This window comes from Equus asinus, chromosome X, assembly GCF_041296235.1.
Source record: "Equus asinus isolate D_3611 breed Donkey chromosome X, EquAss-T2T_v2, whole genome shotgun sequence".
Classification (NCBI taxonomy): domain Eukaryota; kingdom Metazoa; phylum Chordata; class Mammalia; order Perissodactyla; family Equidae; genus Equus; species Equus asinus.
In genome coordinates, this window is record NC_091820.1 from 67,112,768 (window position 1) to 67,139,544 (window position 26,777).

At 34.7% G+C, this 26,777-nt stretch overlaps 1 protein-coding gene across 5 annotated transcripts in view; it reads right to left on the bottom strand.

Moving 5' to 3' along the window:
* Nucleotides 1–26,777, bottom strand: part of RPS6KA6 (ribosomal protein S6 kinase A6) — a 150,918-nt gene that overhangs the window by 62,001 nt on the left and 62,140 nt on the right. For all 5 annotated transcript variants that reach the window (XM_070502460.1, XM_070502456.1, XM_070502458.1 and 2 more), the window contains 5 exons: nucleotides 26,288–26,347; nucleotides 18,802–18,918; nucleotides 11,004–11,085; nucleotides 10,274–10,354; nucleotides 8,758–8,837 (listed from right to left, as the gene is read on the bottom strand). In XM_070502460.1, coding sequence (XP_070358561.1) covers nucleotides 8,758–8,837; nucleotides 10,274–10,354; nucleotides 11,004–11,085; nucleotides 18,802–18,918; nucleotides 26,288–26,347 — 420 coding nt within the window. The remainder of the gene's footprint in view (nucleotides 1–8,757; nucleotides 8,838–10,273; nucleotides 10,355–11,003; nucleotides 11,086–18,801; nucleotides 18,919–26,287; nucleotides 26,348–26,777) is intronic.

A 26,777-nucleotide genomic window follows, 5' to 3' on the forward strand; every position in this document is an offset into this window, starting at 1 on the left:
TAACCTACAAAGGAACCCCCATCAGGCTATCAGCAGATTTCTCAGCAGAAACTTTACAGGCTAGAAGAGAGTGGAATGATATATTCAAAAATCTGAAGGACAAAAATCTACAGCCGAGAATTCTCTACCAAGCGAAAATATCCTTCAAATACGATGGAGAAATAAAAACTTTCCCAGATAAACAAAAATTAAGGGAGTTCATTGCCACAAAACCTCCTCTTCAGGAAATCCTCAGGAAAACCCTCATTCCTGAAAAATCCAAAAAAGGAAAGGGGCTACAAAACCAAGAGCAGAGGAGATAAGTAGAAGGACAACAACAGAGAGTAGCAGATCTACATCAGAACAGATTAAACCATGGGACGAGAAACAAAGGAAACTGAAGAAAACCGGAAAACAAGACACAAAATGGGAGTGGTAGGCCCCCACGTCTCAATAATCACTCTAAATGTAAATGGATTGAACTCCCCAATCAAAAGACACAGAGTGGCAGGATGGATCAAAGAACAAGATCCAACAATATGCTGCCTCCAGGAAACACACTTCAGCCCCAAAGACAAACACAGACTCAGAGTCAAGGGATGGAGAACAATACTCCAAGCTAATAATGAACAAAAGAAAGCAGGTGTCGCTATACTAATATCAGACAAGGTAGATTTCAAAGCAAAACAGATAAAGAAAGATAAAGAGGGACAGTATATAATGATAAAAGGGACTCTCCACCAAGAAGACATAACACTTATAAATATATACGCACCCAACACAGGACCACCAAAATTTGTAAAGCAACTCTTAATAGAACTAAAAGAAGACATCAACAACAATACAACAATAGTAGGGGACCTCAACACACCATTAACACCAATGGACAGAACATCCAGACAGAAAATCAACAAGGAAATAATAGAATTAAATGAAAAATTAGACCAGATGGACTTAATAGATATATATAGAACACTTCATCCAAAAACAGCAGGTTACACATTCTTCTCAAGTGCACATGGAACATTCTCAAGGATTGACCATATTTTGGGAACCAAAGCAAACATCAATAAATACAAGAGAGTTGAAATAATATCAAGCATCTTTTCTGATCATAACGCTATTAAACTAGAAATCAACTACAAGAAAAAAGCAGAGAAAGGTGCAAAAATGTGGAGACTAAACAACACGCTTCTCAACAAACAAGGGGTCATTGAAGAAATTAAAGAAGAAATCAAATATTATCTGGAGACAAATGAAAATGAGAACACGACATACCAAATCATTTGGGATGCAGCAAAAGCAGTCCTAAGAGGGAAATTCATTGCAATACAGGCTCACCTCACCTCACTAAACAAGAAAAAGCTCACGTAAGCAACCTCAAACGACACCTAACAGAACTAGAAAAAGAAGAACAAACAAAGCCCAGGGTCAGTAGAAGGAGGGAAATAATAAAAATAAGAGCAGAAATAAACGATATTGAAACAAAAAAGACAATAGAAAGGATCAATGAAACAAAGAGTTGGTTCTTCGAAAGAATTAACAAAATTGACAAACCCCTAGCCAGACTCACCAAGAAAAGAAGAGAGAAATCGCAAATTAACAAAATCAGGAATGACAGAGGAGAAATCACAACAGATAACAATGAAATACAAGAGATCATAAGAGAATACTATGAAAAACTATATGCCAACAAATTGAACAACCTGGAAGAAATGGACAAATTCCTAGACTCCTACAATCTCCCCAAACTGAATCAGGAAGAAATGGAGAATCTGAATAGACCAATCACAAGTAAGGAAATAGAAACGGTAATCAAAAACCTCCCCAAAAACAAGAGTCCAGGACCAGACGGCTTCTCTGGAGAATTCTACCAAACATTCAAAGAAGACTTAATACCTATTCTCCTCAAACTGTTCCAGAAAATTGAGAAAGATGGAGAACTCCCTAACACATTCTATGAAGCCAACATCACTCTGATCCCCAAACCTGACAAGGACAACACAAAGAAGGAGAACTACAGGCCGATATCACTGATGAACATAGATGCAAAAATCCTCACCAAAATTTTGGCAAACCGATTACAGCAATACATCAAAAAGATTATACACCATGATCAAGTGGGATTTATACCAGGGACACAGGGATGGTTCAACATCTGCAAGTCAATCAACGTGATACACTACATCAACAAAATGAAAAACAAAAACCACATGATCATCTCAATAGATGCAGAGAAAGCATTCGACAAGATCCAACACCCATTTATGATAAAAACCCTCAGTAAAATGGGTATAGAAGGAAAGTACCTCAACATAATAAACGCCATATATGATAGACCAACAGCCAACATCATACTCAATGGACAAAAGCTGAAAGCCATCCCTCTGAGGACAGGAACAAGACAAGGGTGCCCACTTTCACCACTCCTATTCAACATAGTACTGGAGGTGCTGGCCAGAGCAATTCGGCAGGAAAAAGAAATAAAAGGAATCCAAATAGGTAACGAAGAAGTAAAACTCTCGTTGTTTGCAGACGACATGATCCTATACATAGAAAACCCCAAAGAATCCACAGAAAAACTATTAGAAATAATCAACAACTACAGCAAAGTAGCAGGGTATAAAATTAACGTGCATAAATCAGTAGCATTTCTATACACTAACAATAAACTAACAGAAAAAGAACTCAAGAACTCTATCCCATTCACAATCGCAACGAAAAGAATAAAATACCTTGGGATAAACTTAACCAAGGAAGTGAAGGATCTATACAATGAAAACTACAAGACTTTCTTGAAAGAAATTGACGATGACATAAAGAGATGGAAAGACATTCCATGCACATGGATTGGAAGAATAAACATAGTTAAAATGTCCATACTACCTAAATCAATATACAGATTCAATGCTATCCCAATCAGAATCCCAAGAACATTCTTCACAGAAATTGAACAAACAATCCTAAAATTCATATGGGGGAACAAAAGACCGCGAATTGCTAAAGCAATCCTGAGCAAGAAAAACAAAGCCGGCGGAATCACAATCCCCGATTTCAAAACATACTACAAAGCTACAGTGATCAAAACAGCATGGTACTGGTACAAAAACAGGTCCACAGATCAATGGAACAGAATTGAAAGCCCAGAGATAAAAACACACATCTATGGACAGCTAATCTTCGACAAAGGAGCAGAGGGCCTACAATGGAGAAAAGAAAGTCTCTTCAACAAATGGTGCTGGGAAAACTGGACAGCCACATGCAAAAGATTGAAAATTGACCATTCTTTTTCACCACACACCAAAATAAACTCAAAATGGATCAAAGAAGTAAAGATTAGGCCTGAGACAATAAGTCTTTTGGAAGAGAATATAGGCAGTACACTCTTTGACATCAGTTTCAAAAGAATCTTTTCGGACACTGTAACTCCTCAGTTGAGGGAAACAATAGAAAGAATAAACAAATGGGACTTCATCAGACTAAAGAGCTTCTTCAAGGCAAGGGAAAACAGAATTGAAACAAAAAAACAGCTCACTAATTGGGAAAAAATATTTACAAGCCACTTATCCAACAAAGGGTTAATCTCCATAATATACAAAGAACTCACACTGCTTAACAACAAAAAAACAAACAACCCGATCAAAAAATGGGCAGAGGACATGAACAGACATTTCTCAAAAGAAGATATGAATATGGCCAATAGACACATGAAAAGATGTTCATCATCGCTAATCATCAGGGAAATGCAAATCAAAACTACACTAAGATATCACCTTACCCCCGTTAGATTGGCAAAAACATCCAAAACCAAGAACGACAAATGTTGGAGAGGTTGTGGAGAAAGAGGAACCCTCATACACTGTTGGTGGGAATGCAAACTGGTACAGCCACTATGGAAAACAGTATGGAGATTTCTCAAAAAGTTAAAAATAGAAATACCCTATGACCCAGCCATCCCATTACTGGGTATCTATCCTAAGAACCTGATATCAGATATCTCAAGAGTCCGTTGCACCCCTATGTTCATCGCAGCATTATTTACAATAGCCAAGACATGGAACCAGCCTACATGCCCAGAAACTGATGATTGGATAAGGAAGATGTGGTATATATACACAATGGAATACTACTCAGCCAAAAAAAAAGACGAAATTGGCCCATTCACAACAACGTGGATGGACCTCGAGGGCATTATGTTAAGCGAAATAAGTCAGTCAGAGAAAGACGAACTCTATATGACTCCACTCATAGGTGGAAATTAGTATATTGAGAAGGAGATCTGATCGGTGGTTACCAGGGAAAAGGGGGGGTGGGGGGAGGGTACGGAGGGGGAAGTGGTGTACCCACAACATGACTAACAAAAATGTACAACTGAAATCTCACAAGGTTGTAATCTATCATAACATTAATAAAAAAAATAAAATAAAAAAAAATAAAAAAAAATAAAAAAAAAGAAATTGAGGCCGGAGAGGGGAAGTAATGTGCTCAAGGTCACACACGTGTTAGGCAGTAGAACCACAGTAAAAACCTAGATGGTCACGAGCAGGTGTAACATTCATTCCCAAGTGTGTACCCAAAGAAACACACACACTGCAACGTTTGCGGTAGCACTATTTGTAACAGCCCAAGACTGGAAACAGCCCAAATGTTCCATCAGCACTAGAATGGATAAACAAATGGTGGTATATTCATATTCAGTGGAATATTATAGAGCATTGAGAAGGAACAAACCATTGCCATAAGCAACAACGTGGACATAATATTGAGCAAAAGACCACAAATCACAAAAGAGAATGTTGTGTGGCTCTATCTACATAAACTTCAAAAAGAGGCAAATGAATCTGTGGTATGAATAAGTCAGGTCACGTCTGTGGGGCAGTAGAGACCAGGAGAGGGCAGGAGGAGGGCCCGACAAGGTTCTGTTTCCTGACCTGGGTGGTCGTTACATGGGTGTGTTCATTTATGAAGAGTTATCAAGCTGCACACTTATGATTTGTGTACTTTTCTGTGTATAGGCAATATTTCAACAGAAAGTTCACTAAAAGAAAATAAAATGAAATATAACTAGGCCACACGATTTGAGGACACCTCCTTTTCACCACTGAGCTGTCAAGATATCAACCGTCCTCTCTCTTCCTTAACAAATAAAATGCAAAGAAAAATATGGAGAGGATCCTATAAAATTATGTTTAAAAGAAATTTAAGAGACAGACTAAATGCAGTGTATAGGTCTTATTAGCATCCTTGTTCAAACAAGCGAAGTGTAAAAAAATAAAAATAATGAAAGAATCGGTGACTTTGAACACTAATTGCATTTTGGGTGATATTAAAGAATTATTCATTTTAGGTGGATTAATTGTACTGTGATTATTTTTTCAAGGTCTGTATATTTCAGAGATATACACTGACATGTTTATCAACGAAAAAAAAAAAACCAAAAAAGCTAGTGAAACACAAAGTAAGCAGAAGAAATGAAGTACTAAAGATTAAAGTGAAAAACAATGAAACAGAAAACAGAAATACAATAGAGAAAATCAGTGAACCCAAAAGCTGATTTTTTTTTTAAGAAGAACAATAAAATTTATAAACCTCTAGCAAGGCTAAGCAAGACAAAAACAAGAGAAGACACAAAATACTAACATCAGGCATGACAGTATGAACATCACTAATGATTCTACAGCTATAAAAAAGATAATATGGGAATATTATGAACAACTTTCTGCCAATGAATTTGAAAACTTTGATGAAATGGACAAATTCCTTAAAAGACAGAAGATACCAAAGCTCATTCAAAAAGAAAGATAAACTGAAAAGCCCTAGTCTATTAAATGTAATTTGTAGTTAAACACCTTACCATTAAAAAAAACCTTCAGGCTTCTTCACTGGTGAATTCTAGCAATCATTTAATGACAATTTAACATTGAACTCTTCCAGAAAATTGAAGAGGATAAAACACTATCCAACTCATTCTATGAAACCAGGATTGTTCTGACATTAAAACTAGACATAAACAATATAAGAAAACTACAAATATCCCTCATGAAAACAGATGTAAAAATTCTTAACAAGCCTTTAGCAAATATCATCCAACAACATGCAAAAAGGATAATACATCATGACTACATAGGGTTCATCCACAGATACAAGGCTGCTTCAACATCTGACAATCAATCAATATAATTCACCACATCAAAAGATTAAAGAAGGAAAAACACGATTATCTCAATAATTGCAGAAAAAGAATTTGACAAACCCTAATATACATTCCTGATACAAACTCTCAAAAAACTAGTAACAGAAGGGAACTTTCTCAACATGATAAAGAACATGTGAAAATACCTATACTTAACTTCGCAATTTATGGTGAAATTAGGCTTCCCCCCTAAGATCACAAATAAGGCAAGAATGTCTGCTCTTACCAGTTCAACACTGGACTTGAGGGTCAAGCCAATGTACCAAGACAAATAAAAGAAATAAATGACGTCCATAATGGAAAAGAAGTAGTAAAACTCCTTGTTTGCAGATTACAAATAGAAAATTCTATGGAGTCTACAAAAAAACTGCTAGATGCAATAAGTAAGTTTAGTTAGATTGTAGGATATAAGTTCAATACGAAACAATCAATTGTATTCCTATCTAATTTAAAAATGAAATTAAGAAAGCAATTTAATTTACAAAGGGATGTAAAAACAGAAAATAGAAATAAATGTGACAAAGGATGTGCAAGACCTGTCCGCTGAAAATGAAAAGACATTGCTGAGAGCAATTAAAGACAACTCAAATAAATGGAGAGAGATACCATTTTCATAGATTGAAAGACTCAATATTGTGAAAATTTTAATTATCTGCAAATTGACCTATAGATTCAATGCAATTCCAACCAAAATCTCAGCAGGCTTTTTTTTTGTAGAAAATGAAAAGCTGATTTAAATATTGATAAGGAAATGCAAAGGACCTAGAAAAGGCAAAACAATTTTTAAAAAGAGCAAAGCTCAAGGATTTCCACTACCTGACTTCAAAATACATTATGAAAGTACAGTAATCAAGAAAGTGTGTGGTATTGGCATAAAGATAGACAAATAGATCAATGAAACAGAATAGTGTGTCCAGAAATAGACCTTCACATATATGGTAAACTGATTTTCAAAAAAATGCAAGGTAATTCAGTGGAGAAAGCATAGTCTTTCCAATGATAATGCTAGAACAATGGGATATCTATATGCCAAAAAAGAAAAAACGGACTTTGACTTCAACACATAGCTGTCACCATATACTAAAATGAACTCAAAATGGATTATAAACTTAAATGCAAAACCTAAAACTACGAAACCTCTAGAAAACATAAGAGAAAAAGATAATCTTTGTGACGAGATTAGGCAAATATTCCTTAAATAGGACACCAAAAACACAATTCATAAAAGGAAAAAAATCATTAATCAGACTTTATCAAAATAAAGAACTTCTGCTTTTTGAACGACACTGTTAAAAAGAATGAAAAGACAAAGTATAGACCAGAAAAAAATATTTGCAAATAACATATACGGTAAAGGACTTACCATCCAAAATATATGAAGACTCTCAAAACTCAGTAAGAAAAATAACAACCCAATAAAAAATGGGCCAAAGATTTAAACAGACATTTTATCAAAGAAGATAGAGAGATGTCAAATAAGTGTATGAAGAGATGCTCAACATCATTAGTCATCAGGGTAATGCAATTCAAATCACAACAAGGTACCACTACACACTTATCAGATATCCAAAATTAAAACGAAACTGATTATACCAAGTGTTGGCAAGGATGTGGAGCAAATGAAACTCTCATATGCTGCTGGTGGGAAGGTAAAAATTATATAACCACTTTGGAAAACAGTTTGACAGTGTCTTTAAGATAAGTTAAAACATACACCTACTATACAACCCAGTCATTACACTCATAGGTATTTAACCATAAAAAATGAAAACACATGTACATACAATCACTTGCACATGAATGTTTGTAGCAGCTTTATTGCAATATCCAAAACTGCAAACAACCCAAACATCCATCAACAAGTGAATGAATTAACAAATGGTGGTAAATCCATACACTGGAATACTATTCAGCAATAAAAATGAATGAACTACTGATACATGCAACAACATGGATGAATCTCAAAATAATTACTCTGAGTTAAATCAGCCAGATAAAAAAAGAATACATAATATATGACTCAATTTATATAAAGTCCTAGAAAATGCAAACCAAACAGTGATAGCAGATTCAGTAGGGGCAGGGCAGGAGGGAGGCATCACAAAGGGGCACAAGAATACTGTTGGGGATGATGGATAAGCTAATTATTTTTGATTGTGATGATGCTTTCACAAGTGCATACAAAATGTCAAAATTTATCAAAGTGTATACTCTAATATGTGCAGTTTATTGTATGTCAGTTATTCCTCCATAAAGCTGTTTTAAACATGAATAAATTAGACACTACTCACAGAGGAATTTTGGTAGCTTGAGTAGCCAAAGTCCTAGGTTTGTCCCTATCTACTTCACCCATTTATACTGATCTTGTGCCTAAGAGAATAATGAGTAGCACACTGAGATGATCTAAATGACAGGTAGACAGAAAATGTCATTAACTGGCACATCCATTATATACTATGCAATGAAACAAACAGAATAATTACCATTTAAAATTTCTATAGGAAAAAGGTAATTAGCAAAAGAACAAAAACGATTTTTGTTAGTTTTGTTTCAATAAAATATAGTGAAAATTTACAGATACTCACTTCTTTGGATAATCTTGTGAAGACATCTCCTCCCCTGAGAAAATCCAATATTAAATACAGCTTCCCTTCAGTCTGAAAGGCTAATCAGAAATTAGAATGTAATAACAAAACCTTAAAGGTTTAAAAAGCTTAGCATACTTTTAAGTTAATATGTATATTTAGTAATTTCATCACTAAACACTATAAAGCAATTAAGCATTTACTCACATGGTCCATTACTGGATAACATTATTTCAAAATTAAACCTAGTGTTGAAATAGATATAAACCCCTTCCCAGAACATAATCAACCTCGCGTATGGCTTTACACAGTAACTTCTACCACCATCATTTTCCTGATTTATGGAGCATCATGTTCTACTGCAACTGCCTGAACTCTGCCTCCATGTCTATTGAAATCTATTAATTCTTTCAAGCTCAACAAAAATGCCATCTCCTCTATTAAGCTTTCCTCTATTAAAGAATTCCTCTTTTTCACTTTTCCTTAGAGCATCCCCACCCTCCTCCCCATCAGAATTTCTCAGTACTACTTTTGAGATCTCATTGTACTTTATGTCTCTCTTACACTACTTATTCCATTTTGATTTGTACAATTAATTTGTTTACATGTATGTGTTTCCTACTGGTTATAAATTTCTTGACATCAGAGACTGACCTCTAGAGCCCACTGCATTTAATACAGTGTTTTGCACACAACTGGTGTTTACGGATTAATCTAATAACATCCTGGACATTCAAGGAAGGAGGTCTTTAGATACTACTTTCATTCCATTAGGGTAACGGAGTGAAAGAATAATGGGTGGGAATTTCTTGAGGGTTTTTTATAGAGACAATTGGGTACATATTTTAAGGCATTATTTGTCAAAATTATCTAAGAATAAAATCAATAGCTACTACTTTTTTAAATCTCAAAAATTTTAAGTGACAAAGTAGACCGTATGAGTGATTTATGATGTATATACCTTTGAATTCCCCATGGAAAGCCAAACTCTGCAATCTCATGCATACATTAAATTAGCAATGGAGCCATGATTCCAACTCAACTGTCTGACTCCCAATTCACCTTCTATTATACCTACTACTCACTAGTATTCCTCTCCCTCCAAATATAAGGAAGAATAACTCAAATAGATTAATAAAACTACACGGTCCTTTTCATTAGAACCAGGAAATAAGATTAATATGCTCATTATGAACATGTTCCAAAACAACAGAATATTTTGAATAAATTATGAAAGTAGTCTATAGACTGAGATCACTGGAGGTATAGCCCAATAGAGTACAGAAATACTACCAGACAAGTAATCAGAAGACACTATCTTGTTACCTTAGACAAGCTAACCAACAAATACAGGAAATACAACTATAAGCTAGATATTGATTCTTATTTCAGATAAATACATTTTACACAGTCGAATGCATTAAATCAGTTTGAACTATTTATTTCTTGTTATATTATTGTCTGAAAGGAAAGCTTAATTAAGTAATTCCATAAATTTTAAAAAGAGATTACATACCATAGTGCAATTTAACAATAAATGGATGATTTACTTCCACCAGTATATCCCTCTCCATCTTTGTCCGAACTCTGTCTCGAACTAAAAGTTATAGAAGGGTAGAATATATTACTCTTGTATATAATTTCAGTAGAGATTCTATCAATAATTCTCCAAAAACGTAAAAATATAAAATATAACATTATAAGTGTCTAAATTTGCAGTCTATATATTCCTAGACAGTAATTACCACATTCTCAGAAAGCCAGCAAATTCAGTTTAGACCTAGAGATGGGTTAAAGTGACATAAACTAATATTTGGCTAATATGCATTTATTATATGTTAGCCTCTAATTGCTCAAATGAATTTACTGATTAAAACTGAGCACAGTGTTATTGTTGTCACAGCCCAGAAGATGATGCGTATAAGTGTATGCAGGAGTTTGCACTTTCTCAATATGGAACAGAAAGAACAGAAAAAATTAAGAATCTTGAAATAAAAGAACATAGCTTAATAAAATAAGTTCACTTTGAATTAAATAAAACGTCACTTTTTACCAGGGTACACTCTCACTAAATTAGGCCATATGCCAATACCAAACCTAGAAATATCACTTACTGGCTAGAAACTGTAACAATTACTAATGTTAAAAGGAGACTAAATCTACTCACCTTATACAAGCAATATACAGCATATTTCTTAAAACAAGCTTTACCAAATCCTACTTTAATAAGCTTTCTAATTTTCTACCTTTTAAAGAAGCTTTTTTTAACACCTTCATTGCATAGAGCTGCCCAGCATCAGGACCAGTCTTCTTTCTAACAAGAAAAACCTGATAGGAGAATTTAAAAAAAAAGTAAAATTTTCATTTCAAGCCGTTCTTGCTATACACACACAGTACCATACACATATGTCCTTGCATTTTCTCTAACTTTATAAAGATATACCTTTCCCTATAAATCATACTCTTAGTTAATATTTTCTCACTTTCATTCATTTATAGTAAATCACTCTTATACATACTACCGTAGAAAAGAAAATTTTAAAAATAGATGATATGGTCATGGACTTTGAGGAGTTTGGGATGTAAGAGACCAATATGTAAGAGATAAATAACATAACAGAAGACAACTGGAGGGAAGGGAGCTCCTTTTAAGATCCAAGTTCCTTTCTGTTACCATAATAAAGGGCAAACAAACATGATGACCCTTGTTAATTTGATACCTTCATTTCTACTTCTTTATTGGTTCATTCTAGAAGTTACCAGGCATTTTATTTTCTAATAAGAAATCAGAGGCAATTCTTATCTGTCTGCAGGGAAAAGAATCAAGATGGCAAATTATCCCAATAAACAAATGAAAGTTAAACCCTTTAAAGTTACTAAGGAAGCTTAAGTAATAATATTTCATATTTTCAAACTCAGATTATGACTCACTAAAACCTAAGTTCCTAAAAAGGCTCAGTTATAAAGATAAATATGAATAGATTGCAGTTTTATGAGTTATTTATTAGTTGAGGGCTGTTTCATTTTTAAAAATTAATTAGTAAAACTTGTTCACTGCCTCAACCTGCCATCCTCAACAAGCTCTATTCAAGTGTTGCTTAAATTAAAAATGTGATCAAGTTACTAACTTGTTCACATAAAATTCCACATGGGAGAGCTGTTGAGTCACTTTGATCTTGCCTCTTTCCCAAGGTATAGGTCAAAACCCTTTATTCCAGATCTTTTTATGTGATAGTTATATATCAGCCAACTGGGAGGGGTGTTTACTTCAAGGAACCTCTGCTTTCTTCCACCCTGAAAGTAAAGCTCTGGATCAGACCTAAACTCAAGTTTAGAGTTTTCACAATCATCTAAGGTAGTGTTTCTCACACTTTCTGTGAAGGCAAACCAGTCTTTTCCCCTTTCCTCCAATCTGTAGACCACACTTTTTATAAAATATAATCAAAATGAATTATTTAGAAAAATGAAATCTAAATGTCATACATAATACAATCCCATTTGTTGCAGGGAAAGATTTGCCCTGAGCTACCATCTGTTGCCAATCTTCTTTTGTTTTTCCTCCCTAAAGTCCCAATGCATGGTTGTATATCCTACTTGTAAGTCCTTCTAGTTCGACGTGCACTGCCGCCACAGCATGGCTACTGACAGATGGGTAGTGTAGTTCCACACTCTGGAACTGAACCCAGGCTGCTGAAGCAGAGTGCCCCGAACCTTTAACTGCTAGATCATCAGGGCTGGCTCTACAATCCCTTTTTAAACTAATATATTGCACACATAAAATTACTCTGTCAAATTCTATACAAGTTTCTAAATGCTTACTCTCAGTGTCTCACAGTGAACCAGTAGCAAAGAGTTCATACCGTACTTGGTGTAATCAAGAAAATCCAAATAGTAACAAACGGTTGGTTTTCGCAACGTCAAACTATCTTTGGAGAAAAGAAGGGGTTGAACCAAATCATAAATTTTGCACATCACCATTACTTCTGTATCGAAAGAGTTAAATTAAAACTACTACCCTATGTAATTTGTTGTCTAAGATCTAGTTTGAACTCCAATAAGACTTCCCCAAACAACTTAGAACCCTAAGAAAGTGTGTGTCTTGCCACAGATTTCAGTGGATTCATTCCATCGAGTTACTTTTACTGGAAAGGATATTCCTAAAAGTCCGTAACTTTTCACTGATGAAAATGGTTAGGCATTTGAACATAGAGTGTCAAATTTAACATACCTATAGCCTACTCTCAGTGTCCTTTATAAAACAGAAGCATTAAAAAATAAAATTAGGGACCGGCCCAGTGGCGCAGCGGTTAAGTGTGCACGTTCCACTTCTCGGCGGCCCGGGTTTCACTGGTTCAGATCCTGGGTGTGGACATGGCACTGCTTGGCACACCATGCTGTGGTAGGAGTCCCACATATAAAGTAGAGGAAGATGGGCACAGACGTTAGCTCAGGGCCAGGCTTCCTCAGCAAAAAGAGGAGGACTGGCAGTAGTTAGCTCAGGGCTAATCTTCCTCAAAAAAAAAATTAAACTAAATTAATATCCTATAAATGAACAGTGCCAAATCAGGCTTTTTAATCACTGAAGAATATCGTTTAACCTAGGTCAGACAGAGTACACACACAACTGATTATCCTGGGGCTCTAAATGTCAAATAAAATCTATTGATCAAGCTAAAGAAGCTATGGACCCAGATGTATATTCTCTTATCCATTTTTTTCAAGTTTTCAGTTGGCAAACAAGCAGACTTGTACATATTTGTATAGCTAATTTAAGAGGCAGTCTTCATCAGTTTTTTAAACAGTAAATTAAATGACTTGCCACAACACGCACACAAAAAGCTTCAAAATTAAGCAAATGGTATTAACCCTAAGCGCTAAAGTGTTCATTGGGTTTTAGTGATAAGGGCAAAGAAATGCAGATAACCAGTTTCCCTTTTCCTAATCAATATCATGTGACCCAAAATGATGACAACAAAGGAGTCATTTCATGAGTGATGACTCTACCACAAGAAGAACTAGCTTTATTATTCTCTTCCTGGAAAGCAGTTCTCAATCTTTTTGGTCTCAGGAATCCTTTACAAATTTAAAAATTATTGAAGACTCCAAAGTGCTTTTTGTTTTTGTGGGTTATATCTATTGATATTCACCATCGTAGAAATTAAAGTAGAAAAAATTAACTACATATCAATTCACTAAAAAACAAACCTGTTACACGTGAGCATAAATACTTTTATAAAGATAACTGTATTTTCTAAAACAAAAATATCTGGGCCCAGCTCTGTGGCCTAGTAGTTCAAGTTCCACACGCTCTGCTTCGGCAGCCTGGGTTCATGGGTTCAGATCCTGGGTATGGACCTACTCCACTCATCAGCCATGCTGTGGAGGCATCCCACATACAAAAAATAGAGGAAGACTGGCACAGATGTTAGCTTAGGGCCAATCTTCCTCAAGTGAGAAAAAAGAGGAGGATTGGCAATGGATGGTAGCTCAGGGTGAATCTTCCTCACCAAAAAAATAATAATAATAATGAGAAGAGTGACATTGATTTATATTTTTGCAAATCTCTAATATCTGGCTTAACAGAAGACAGTTGGATTCTCATATCTGCTTCTACATTCAACCTGCTGCAAGTAAGTTGTTTTGCTTCAAGTACAGGAAGAAAATCAGGACTCACACAGATATGTATTTGGAAGAGGAAGGGGTATTTTTTCTTTTTCTGAGTGAGGAAGATCGGACCTGAGGAAACACCTATCGCCAATCTTCCCCTTTGTGCTTGAGGGAGATTGTCCTCGAGCTAACATCTATGCCAATCTTCCTCTATTTTGTATGTGGGATGCCACCACAGCATGGCTTAATGAGCCATGTGTAGGTCCACAGCATGTCTTGATGGTGCATAGGTCCACGCCCGGGATCCAAACCTGTGAATCCCGAGCTGCTGAAGCGGAATGTGCAAACTTAACCACTATGCCACTGGGCCAACCCCGACAAGTGGCAGTTTTTTAAAGGTTGGCTGCAATGAAGAATCTGAAACCATATCAATTAACTGTCCATATTCTGCTACACAATAAGCCACTAATCTACCTTACACTCTGAATGAATTTTGTACTCGTGTTTGATTTGATAATATCATGTGTTGGTCATCTCAAAAACATTGGTTCACTGAGTTACGCAGATCATCCAAATGTTGACAGTAGCAATCTCATCAGAAAAGTCTTTTGAGTATTAAGATGTCAAGCTCATGGTGGCATAAAAATTTTCCAAAATTTTAATTTTTCCTTCAAAGCTCAAATTTTATCATTGAGAAAAATAGTTGTTTTCCATGAAATTACAGGCTTACTCCATTCCTTTTTGAGAAAATATCTACCAAATAGCCAAGTTTAAGTAAACATAGTTTGTCAATCATTCTTTCAAGTAAAAATGGTGTTCCATGAAGAAGTGGCTATTTCAGTTCACAACTCAAAAAATCACACAAGTGCTCTGCCTTGAGACAATCACCCTCTTTTGGTATGCAGCTAAAGTTCTTCATGTGTTCTTCTCATTTCCTCACACAACATTAAAAAGAAGTGTACTCAAGGGTTGAGATCTGATAAATTTAATCATTGTTAACACCTCATCAAAGACATTCTTAAGTAAAATTTGCATTTTTTTAAACAGCAAGTGTGTAGCAGTGAAGAATACAATAACTACTGATATAGTTTGGAGTCACTGCCTTGATTGAGGCAAGGTGCCAGAAGTTTTACAAATAGTATCTTGGTATTATTATGAAACAGTTTTTATCTTGAGGAACCCCTGAAAGCATCTTCTGGATGCCTAGGGCTAGACAGGCCACACTTTAAGAACCACTGTTCTAGAACATAGCCCTTAGTAGGGTTTAAAAGAATGGAGTATAGAGAACAATAAGAAGCAATCAAGGAAGAAAGAAAAAACTAGTACAGGCTTTCAGGAAGACACTTGCACAAACCAGTCATTTTTTCCCTAGCTCTTCTAAGACTCACTAGTATCCCAATATGACATCTAATAGAAGCCATCATTAACAGTGTAGCAAAGTAATTGTTTACTTGTTCATCACCTGATTTTGAGGTCTTATGGGTGAACTTTCCTAGCATAAGAAAATATCATCTCACTCTGCTTTCTTCCCATGATCAACTACAGAAGAAGTTGGGTGGCTTCAAACTACTGTATCTAAAAAGATATTAATCCTGATCAGAGAGGTTTCTTTTCAGTCACCCTAACCCAATTCTCAGAAACTGTCCAGAAGAGAAATGAGTTAGTTACTCCAACGTACTTTTCTCTTGGTCATATGGACTTTTATACTTTCCATTAAGAAGTACTCAATAAATGTTTGTTGAAGTGAACTGAAAGATCTCACGGCTTTAACCCTGCCTAAAAAGAAAGGACCAAGCACAAAAAATTTTAAGATGTAAATATATATTTTTAAAACTATCTCTTGGTAGTTAATCAATTACTTAAGAGGGCACGGATCTAATATTTTCAAAAATTCATTTCTAAGTCCTATAGTTAAAGGCTTTACTATCACAAAAGCAAAAAAAAAAGTTATAATCCACGAATTTTATGTATGCTTTGTGTAAATATGACTGGGCATGTGAAAAACAAGGAAAGTTAGTCTATTTCAAACATATTTTAATGTATTTTATTTGACTGTGTTTTAAAATAATTAATGTGAGTTTTTTGGTACACTACATTTCAATCGATACATTAATAACATTATACTTCGTGTGCTTAAATACAGAATTTTATATGCATCTTTCATGATGATAATGCATGCTTCTTTAAAGTACAATTTGACAACTGACTTTAGTATGGTTTTTCCCCTATTAAATAGACTATAAAGATATTTAATGTCACAAGGATTTATATAAGCTAAAACTCCATTTATTGCATTTTAATAATGGAACTTTTGTAGAAAAACTTAAGACTGCAGCCCAAAGTTTCTTGGAATTGCTCCTACACTTATCTGATTCACAGCCTTGGCCAAATTCCTGAACAGGTTCAGTATATAACAAGTCACACCCACACAATGCCTACGCAAATGATGTAATACTGACAAGCAAGTATGTTCACATCCTAGGAAGAAAATAAAATAAACCATCTTCTTAATAATTCTTTGGTTGATGAACTCCATCAAGATCACTATTCTGTATTTTAGTATTAGGAATTTTAAAAAAGCTTCTGTAATAGTCTTGTTAAACCAAAGATCCTGCACAGACAAAGCTGAGTGTTCCCTGAATTTAAGGACTACATTGAGAACTTTTCAGCATGTTGCTATATTTAATGTGAAGACGTTATTGAAGACATTTCATTATGTCATACTGTGTTCTCTGTATGAAGTCCCATGAGAAAAATTTCTCTGGTCTGCTTGATGTGTTTCTACCTTAAAGATATTGTCAATAATCATACAAGTAAATATATCAGTTTCTTTATAATGGCTGCCAGAAAATTTAAGTCTTCATTTTTGTCCTACTTCTAGAAGACTCATAGGCCTTTATGCCATGCGTTTGTGAAGAAAAGAATGCATTCCTGGCTTCATCTAATCTTTCCTGTTCTAATTTTTCTGATTTCATTATCTTCTCCACTTATTTTTAAATTTTATTTTATTTAGCATTCATCTATGAAAGCCTTAAATCCTTTCTGGAACAAAGCTGGATATAAATAAACACATATATGAATAAATATGGACATCAAATGACAAAAAAATACTTTTAGCGGCTTGAAATGTTTGCCTGGTGAGATTTTATTAAAGTCAATATGTATATATTTGGGATATAAAAGTACATCACTGTTCCTCTAAAATTAACATCATAAAAATATAATGAAAAATAGTTGAAGAATATTGTTCTAAAAGAACTTTTAGAAACTTTAAAAAATAAAGGTGTGCAGAATGCACATGCCTACTCTACAGGTCAGTTCTATAAATACCTCCCAACACAATCTATTAAAAGCTCTTCTAGTTTTACTGTCCCTGGAACAACTATTCAAGTCCTATCTCCCTGTCTTCATATATCTCCTGTACCAACTCACTGCCAAAACATAATCCACCCTAGTCTGTCATTTTTGTCCTGAAAGTGTTTCCCTATATTTTAAATATCATATTCTATACAGCATAAATATCAGGCTACTTTAAGACCATTAACATCTATTTTATATTCACCAATACTGCTTTTACAACTGCTGTACACACACTGGGTGTTCAATAAATGTCTTTCTTATAAAATGTTTCAGAGCATAATAAATAATCACTGTTCAATTGACTTATTTTCCCCTTTGAAACTAAATCTTGGCCACCTGAAATTAGTAGTTTCTCCTTATGTTTCTCCCCTTAAATTGTTGCTGCTTTCCTAAAGCAATAATTTTCATGTGCTAGATGTTACACATACAAAAGTCAGGAACCAGACCTATATACTTCTTCTCCAAGAATCATATGCCATTAAGCACTTAATAAACAGTTTTAATAGTAAGTGTTAGAGTTAATCTTACTCAATCTTGCTTTCTCCCTTGAAATTTAAGCCCCTTGGAGGCAGGAGTTTCACATAACCAATACGTCACCCAATACCTACCCTTGCTGTACTTTATCCACATACTGCTTTAACAGATAATAGATGAATCCATGCATTCATACATGAATTGATACATACATTTTGACTTCTGTGATAGAGGTAAGGAATATAGATGCAATCACCAGGAGAGAGCAAGCTGTGATCATGCCAGCATGTGAACAGGGAAACAAGGAAGACCTGTTTTACAAAACTCAAACTACCCTGATTTAGGCAGCAAATAAACAGCATGCTGTATTTTGTCCTAGAGAAGTCAATGAGCTCAGGGGATTGGAAAATCTTGATTATTATAGAGCAGTATAAAGAAATGAGACTAAAAGTACAACAGAAATAAAAGGAGTAAAATTAGAGAGTTACCTTTGTGTCTATCCTTTGACAAGTTTAGAAATGGCACATTTATCAGATTTCTATGTGTACACTTTATTGCTAAATGTTTAGAAGAGAAACAAATGTAGAAAAAAGCATTCATTACCTTTCCAAAGGATCCCTGACCAAGAACCTTGAGTAAGTCAAACTGTGCAGGATCTGCTTTCTCATATCCTTCCTTAACATGGTGAGTAATAGGGATTTCTTTAACAACTCCTTCATCCTGTGAAAAGAAATCCAAATAGTCAAATCCAGATGCAACATCTTAGGATTAGCTCCATTTAGAACCAAATATCATACAGAAATTATTTAATACCCAACTCCTTCAACATAGCACAGAGTTTTACAGGCTACCAGTATCCCCATTTCCCTGTTTTCTAACACACAGAGATACACCACCACAATCGTCCCTATTATATAAATTCATGTAAATAGAAGCATATAAAATCTTTGCTTCAGCATTCCCTTCCAACTAGCTAGCAACTAAAGAAAAACATCAATAACTAAATGTCCTAAGACTCTAACAGGAGTGTGACTTATGAGGTGGATGCAGAGAAAGTCAAGAGATAGATAAAACTTTGTAAATTATAGGGTATGGCAAAAAAATATGAACCTCAAGAGTTCTTTTAAATACCATTTCATTATACCTTTTTAAGAAGTCAGTGATATATAAATATTTTAAATGTCCAACTAGCTACATAATTGAAAAAGAAACTGGTATTGACAGACAAAATCTGCAAAGCCCAAACAAATGCTTCCAGGCCATGACTCTACTTTTATTGAAACTTTGTATATAAATTATAAACCAGATTTCCTACCACCTGGGTCAGGCAGAAAGGTAGCCACTCAGGAAGCGTTCCTACTCCTTGATGTAGGACTCTACTCAGCTGTGAAGACTACACTCAAGTAAGCTGTAATTCTAGACTCTACAGAAGCACAGTAGCTAGGATGTAAAAAACCTGAGATGTATTACATATCACAAAATAACAAGAGTTGAGATATATTATCCAACTTTCTGACTGTAATAGAGGAGAAAACTGGGACTTACAGAGATAAAGTTCACATGACTAGTTAATCAAAATGTGTAGAGGTCTTGGTAGCTTTCCATTATACCATATTAATACTTGTCTGGATGGCAAGAATGTTCTCAACCAATAATCAGTGGTGACTGGTCAAAGTGGGCAAGAAAACAGTCCCAAGAACGCTAGGCATCATGGCAACTAAAACAACTTCCACGCTACATTAGGTAGTCAGACATTCACTCTCTCAAGAGGAGTATCTAAGCAGAGAAATTTTAGCTTTAGGTATTAGCAATCACTCATCAGAAATGAAGAATCAGCTCTGAAAGTTTCTCCATGGATGTTCTTATATATCAAAATAGCATTTCACCAGATCCTTTTAAGTAGCTATGACAATTAGCTTCCCCTTTTGAAGGGGTCTTTTCTTAAAAAGTCAAGAACCTTTGTGAATGCAAATACACACGCTTTGTAGCTGACATTTTGGAAATATATTAAAGTATGGTGTATCTGCATGCACCTTTGCATAATATGTATACCAAAAGCAACATCAGATTGTATACTGTTATTAATATGGTTAACTGAGTTTTCACCACACATTATGAATATAGCACTGGTCTTTAAAGCATAGAATATAACAAAAACATACTTATTGAAGGTTTTCTCCAGTGGAAGGAATTCTGATAGAAGAGTCAACAGATTAAGTTTTGCTCCTAGCTCTGCCATGCCTCAGCTAAGCAGCCTGGGCCAAATCACAAACCACTACACTTCAGTGTTCTCACATGACAAACAGGTTATGTTAGATGGGTCTTTAAGATCCCCTCCAAGTCTCTCATTCTATATTGAACACAATACAGTATCTTTATGTTTAAGAAGGCACTTCAGTTTCTGCCATGTTTAAGATCATCATTATAAACATGGGTCATAATGACATCAATTTTTTAAAAATGTTCAGAGGTAGGAAACAACTGTACTCTATTCTAGTTAGTTACACTGAACCTAAGCAAGTCTTTCAAATGAAAATGTCTGCCCAATGCCTCTTCTTCTCTTAATTAAAATCCATATATGCCCATCCTTTAAAAATGCTATATGTCTTTCAATTTTCAGCAGCATTACCCTAAAAATTTTCCAACAATAAAATGCTACTAGATTAGAAAAGACCACTTTTTCTAGTAGACAGCCACCATAGAATACTGTTACACTGTGTCCTAACAACTTATTACCTTGTCTTTCTCTCTCACTACACTGTCAGCTTCCTGAATGGAGGTGTTATCACATTCATCTCTGCATTTCTAATGCTTGGCACAGTACTTGTTTGACTTTATGGAAGCAGATAGCCAATTTCGTAAGAAAAGAATAAGGGAGAGCTTATTTTTAAAAAGAAAGATAAATTTGAAAGGTAAAATTAACCAATTAGAAACCTCAAAATTACTTTTGAATATCTTTTAAAAACACAGAAAAACATGTATCCAGAATTTATTTTTTAAAATATATACAGGAAATAGGGAAACAGGAGATTCATTCTGGATAATGAAATTTTGTCAATTTTGAATAGAACTGACTTTGTGATGACAATATTTCTAAATTTAATAAAAGAAGTATTTTTTTTCCTTAGAGTGTGAGGAATAAAATGAACATTTTCCAGATGATTCATGGTCAATATTTTTATTACACTGTGTTGTACTCAAAACAAATGAAGGGCACAATGCTCCCAGTATCTGTAGTTTAAAAAAAATGCTGATATTAACTTACTCATTGGCCATCTGCCTTTTCTAATAAAGACATATGTTCCTAGGCAAACAGCTACTACGCATTATTAAATTATAGCTAGTTTTCCTTTAAGTAGACAGTAGTTTATAATGCCCTAGCTGCAAATAAAAATCCCTTGAATAAATATTTATTCAATATACATGTTTGGTTCCCACCCTCAAAGACTATGGTTCAGTAGAACTAGAGTGGGGTTCAGGCATGTGCATTTTTTAAAACCTCTCCAGATGATTCTAATACATGGTCAGAATTGAAAACACTATTTAGGTACTTCTAAGACATACAGATTTATAAATATAGACATATATGCACACAAATACACACATATACATACACATACACACATGGTTACTTATTACAGAAATATTATATCATTTGTATGCCACTAGCTCTTTTTTACTGTCAAATTATCTGATACTCTGCTGTGTTATCACTTCCAATATTCGTCTTTCTTATTTCATCTGCCCCCCGCCCCATTCTTGTCTATTGCCTAACATTTCTCAGCCTCCTCAGTGCTATTTTTATTGATATTCACTACTAAAAATTTTTTTTGTCATCTGCAACTAGGCTTCCTTTCTCCACCTGGCTTTCTTCTGTTTCTGCACCATTCTAAAAGCTTGAGAGTGGCAGCAGTCTAGCTGGAAATAAGGTAGTAATGAATTTATAAGTAACTCATTTCTTTTTTCCTAAAAGTGAATTATCTTTGAAAAAAATTTCCCTACCCTGGGGCCGGCCCCATGGCGCAGTGGTTAAGCACGCACATTCTGCGTCGGTGGCCAAGGGTTCGCTGGTTTGGATCCCGGGTGCAGACTTACACACCACTTGTCAAGCCATGCTGCGGCAGGCGTCCCACACATAAAGTGGAGGAAGATGGGCACGGATGTTACCTCAAGGCCAGTCTTCCTCAGCACAAAGGGGAGGATTGACGGCAGATGTTAGCTCAGGGCTAACTTTCCTCAAAGAAAAAAATTTCCTTATCCTGGTATAATAAAGTTTTAATATATTACCTTATCTTCCCATCTATACACTCTTTTCTCTTTAATTATTCATTTACTCAAAAAATCAACAAGAATCATGAAGTACATGTTATGTTATCAGACATTGTGCTATACGCTGGGGATACAGAGATAAAATGTGGACTTGAGGATAGCAAATTTTGTCAGAAATATCATATCCCTTAAGGAAACAAAGAGGTATACAATATATGTTATGGGATGAATTGTGTCCCCTCAAAATTCATATGCTGAAGTCCTAACCCCTAGTACCTCAGAATGTGGCTATTTGGAGATAGGGTCTTTAAAGGTAATTAAGGTAAATGAGGTCATTAGCGTGGGCCCTAATCCAATATGACTGGTGTTCTTAAAAGAAGATTAGGAGGCAGAAACACACAGAGGCAAAACAATGTGAAGGCGCAGGGAGAAGACAGCTATCTACAAGCAAATGAGAGAGGCCTCAGAAGAAACAAAACCTGCCAAGATCTTGATCTAGGACTTCCAGCCTCTAGAATTGTGAGAAAATGAATTTGTTGTTTAAGTCACTCAGTCTGTGGTACTTACTTATGGAAGCTGTAGGAAACTCATATATAGTAACTAATCATAGTTGATCTGTGTAAAGCAAGTTGCTACTGTGAAATTAAGATTTAATAACTTTAATAGTGACCACTATTCTTTCCAACATCAAATGACAAATCTGAGACAAGAACGATTGAGTTAGTTTTTTTTGGAACTTCAAAGTAATTGTTGACAAATAGAAAAAGTAGGAAGGCTCAACCACAACCAAAACAGTATGCTCTGACCTCTACAATCTGTGACCATCTTTTTAATTCAGGGGGCCAACAATGCTGTAACATTGGAAAAACATACTGACGAAGTAGAAAATGAACTATCAAATACACTACTGCTCCATTCATTTGACAACTGATTTGTTTAGGTGGAAGAAATCACCTGTTAATCAGAAAGAGCAACAGCTGATGACAATCTATTAGGAAACCATACTATATAACTCTATTATTACAGTTTCATAGGACTGTGGAATTAAGCATAAATACCTCTATGAAACAGATCAAAACAAAAGAGGAGGGATTTGTAAAGCCTAAACTTTTGTTTTTTATGTAATAACACAACATCCATCTGTCCAAACATTTGCTTTATTTGTGGGTAGATAAGCAAATTTGATCACGCTGAAATTCCAAGAGGCATTTAGTTGTGGATTTGTTAAAACATACATGCAGAGATCTGGAAAAGCAGCTTGATGTACCCTTCTCATGCAGTGAATAATCCAGGGTCACTGAAAACCAAGCCAAGTATCAGCATACTTTGAAAGAAGGCTAACAGTAATAATAATGTAAATGTCAAAATGCCACTAGTGGGTGAACTACACACATCAAATGATGTACACATTAGAAAGTAATTGCAGAATATTTAAGTCTGAAAAATTGTATCAATTTGTATTGATGACTAAATATAAAAGAAGGGTGCTAAACTAGTTCTCACTTGGGTTGGTTTATTCTACTTACTAGGGTCAGTGCTTTAGTTCTCTCATCCATAAAATGAGACTAAAACCTGCCCTATCTATTTCAGATCTCGGTCATGAGTCAACTGAGAATTCTGAAAACCACAAAACATAAATAAAATCAAAGTTACTGAACTTATTTATGCTATTTATCTCTGCATCCCACGTGGTATAGCATACAACTCCACCTTACAGTGGTTGTACATCAACATTTAGTTGAACAATAATTGTTTATCTAAGTTTTGCGTATCTGTAATACAAAGGGTTCCAAATTTTTTTAAAAAGGTAAATGACTAAAAAGCAGAAGCAAGCACCGACTTTGCAAGGGAAGAAAAACACTGCAGCACAGCAAGGATAAACGTCCATCAGAATGGAAAGACAAACAGAGGAAGGAAAAATCAACCATACATGAAGCATGCCCTCCACCTTAAAGTATTCCCTACTTAAGGCTACCCAAGAGTTTAAGTAAAACACACTTGTAAAAGAGTATTTTTAAAAGGATTCTTATGAGACACGTATGTCAGGTATAGTTTCTAAAATTAAAACTTAGAGCTTAAAAATTCAGGAAATCAGTTTTGTTTCTTCGCATGTATATTTCCAGTTAAGTGTAACATTTACATTTCTAGGTAATAAAAATATAAATCAATTTAGAGACTAAACCCATTGCTAACCTTGTGCTAATGGGATCAACAAAAAATCTAATTGTTAAGTAAATCTTCTTTTGAAATTCTTAAAATATTGGTAGCATCAAAAATATGATGTATTTTATTTCAGAAAATAACCATTTCATACAAACTTTAAAAGTAAATGTAAATGGATCATAAACTACCAAATATAAGACATCTGTTTATTTTGACAACATAAAATATTAACTCATGTCAGTCATCTACTAAAGAAGAATATTTTTTCTAACCTGGACAGTGGTGGGAGAAATACGGGACTAGGTAGTGAAATATGATCTGAGATAACTTTTATCAGTGGCCTGTTACTTAATACTCACCAAATGTGAAGGCTGTGTTGAGAAACAGAACAATGCCTCATAATAAATCTAGACATATTAAAATTATACTAACTATAAATCAGCTTTGCTACTTTTTGCTAGATATATATGGTGTACGGGAAGCATTTTATTTAGTTTTGATTGTTTTAACTGAAGAAAAGAGATCAAATGACCATGAAAGTCTAAAGCTACAATAACTGAGATGGAATGGATTAGTTGTCTAAATCAGTTAATCGCAAAACAGCACCATAGGCAATACCTAAAGTTCAAATTTAAAGAACACGGTTTAAAGAATCTATCCATTATATAGCAGTCTCTGCTATCCTCCGTAATTTAAAAAGAAAAAAGCCAATCATTAAAAAACACACAGCTGCCAGCATCACAATGGAATAGGCAACCACAACCAAAAAAATCCTACATATGAAAACATTAAACAAAAGGATGATAAACTTATATGGTTACTGTTTCTTATCAGCCATATCATTTAATTGACACAAAATGAGTACCTGAACCATCACACAGAAAAAGTACACCATTTTAAGTCTAGATAACTCAGGCCACAAACTAAATTAAATCCTTGGAAGTAATTCTAGGTTCCTTATTCTGAAAAACTTCATACTCCCCTTTCTAGCCACTGAAGTTGACTGCCTAATATAAATCATATAGCATCTAGCACTGTATATTTTTATTATCTTTACATTAAAATTTCACTTTCACATTCATTTATTAAAATTAGAAAGGCAAATATTTGACAATAACCCTACGTATATGTCTATGCGTTTATGCTGGCTACACATGTACACATATACAAACACACACATGTTTTTTTCTTCTTCTTAGGGTGTGGGGCATGGTATTTCCCTGTAACTTTACTCATACTGAAAACCACCCTTCCCCACTGCCTTTTGTAATTCCTTACACTCTTTATCTTCTACAAACTAGCAACATAAATATTACTATGCTTCTTCGTCCATATGATCTGTAAATAAAGCTCTAGATGATTTTGGCAGAAGTTTCCATTTAATTTTACTCAAGATTAACATGTCATTAGTATTACATAAATTGCAAAAGTGAAAATGACAACACTTTATCTCTCATCTTGTTAATAAGAACTGAGACTATTGTTACATCATCACTATCTCCAGAGACAGTTCATTTTTATTATTAATAATTGGATTTGCTTATTATTAACTTACCTGAGTAAATTTCTTTAAGTGACAGAAGATTTTCTCCTTTCTCATTATTCTCTTTCCCTAGATTCTAAAAATGTAGCTTAATAAGTTAACACCAGTACTCACTTGGCAAGAATCTGCTTCTCCCTCTTCCATTGGCTCATCAACCATTTTTAGACCATTCACCTGAAAAATATTGTTCAAAAACTGAAGTTCACAAGTACTCGCACAAGAGTAATAACTAGAAAATACAACACTGCGCATTTCCTTTGCAATCCAACAAGATTCACACATACTGCAACAAAAAAAGGACAAAGGACACATAGAAGGTACTTAAAAAAGGAACAATATTATATGGTTTCCTGATTGTCCTTGAGAATCTTTGATTTTCAGAGCTGTTTCATTTTATATTGTTTAGAGCTTTGCTATGATGGATGAATATACACTAAACATATGACCTGTCCTTAAGACTTCATTAAGACTTTCATTAAGACTGTCCCAAGCCAAATATTTATGAACAGGGGAAAAAAATACCACTGGAGAAATCTATTGTGGGGATATATTCAAAGCAAATTAGGATGGTAAGAGTTTTATATAATTGCACTATTGTGACTTC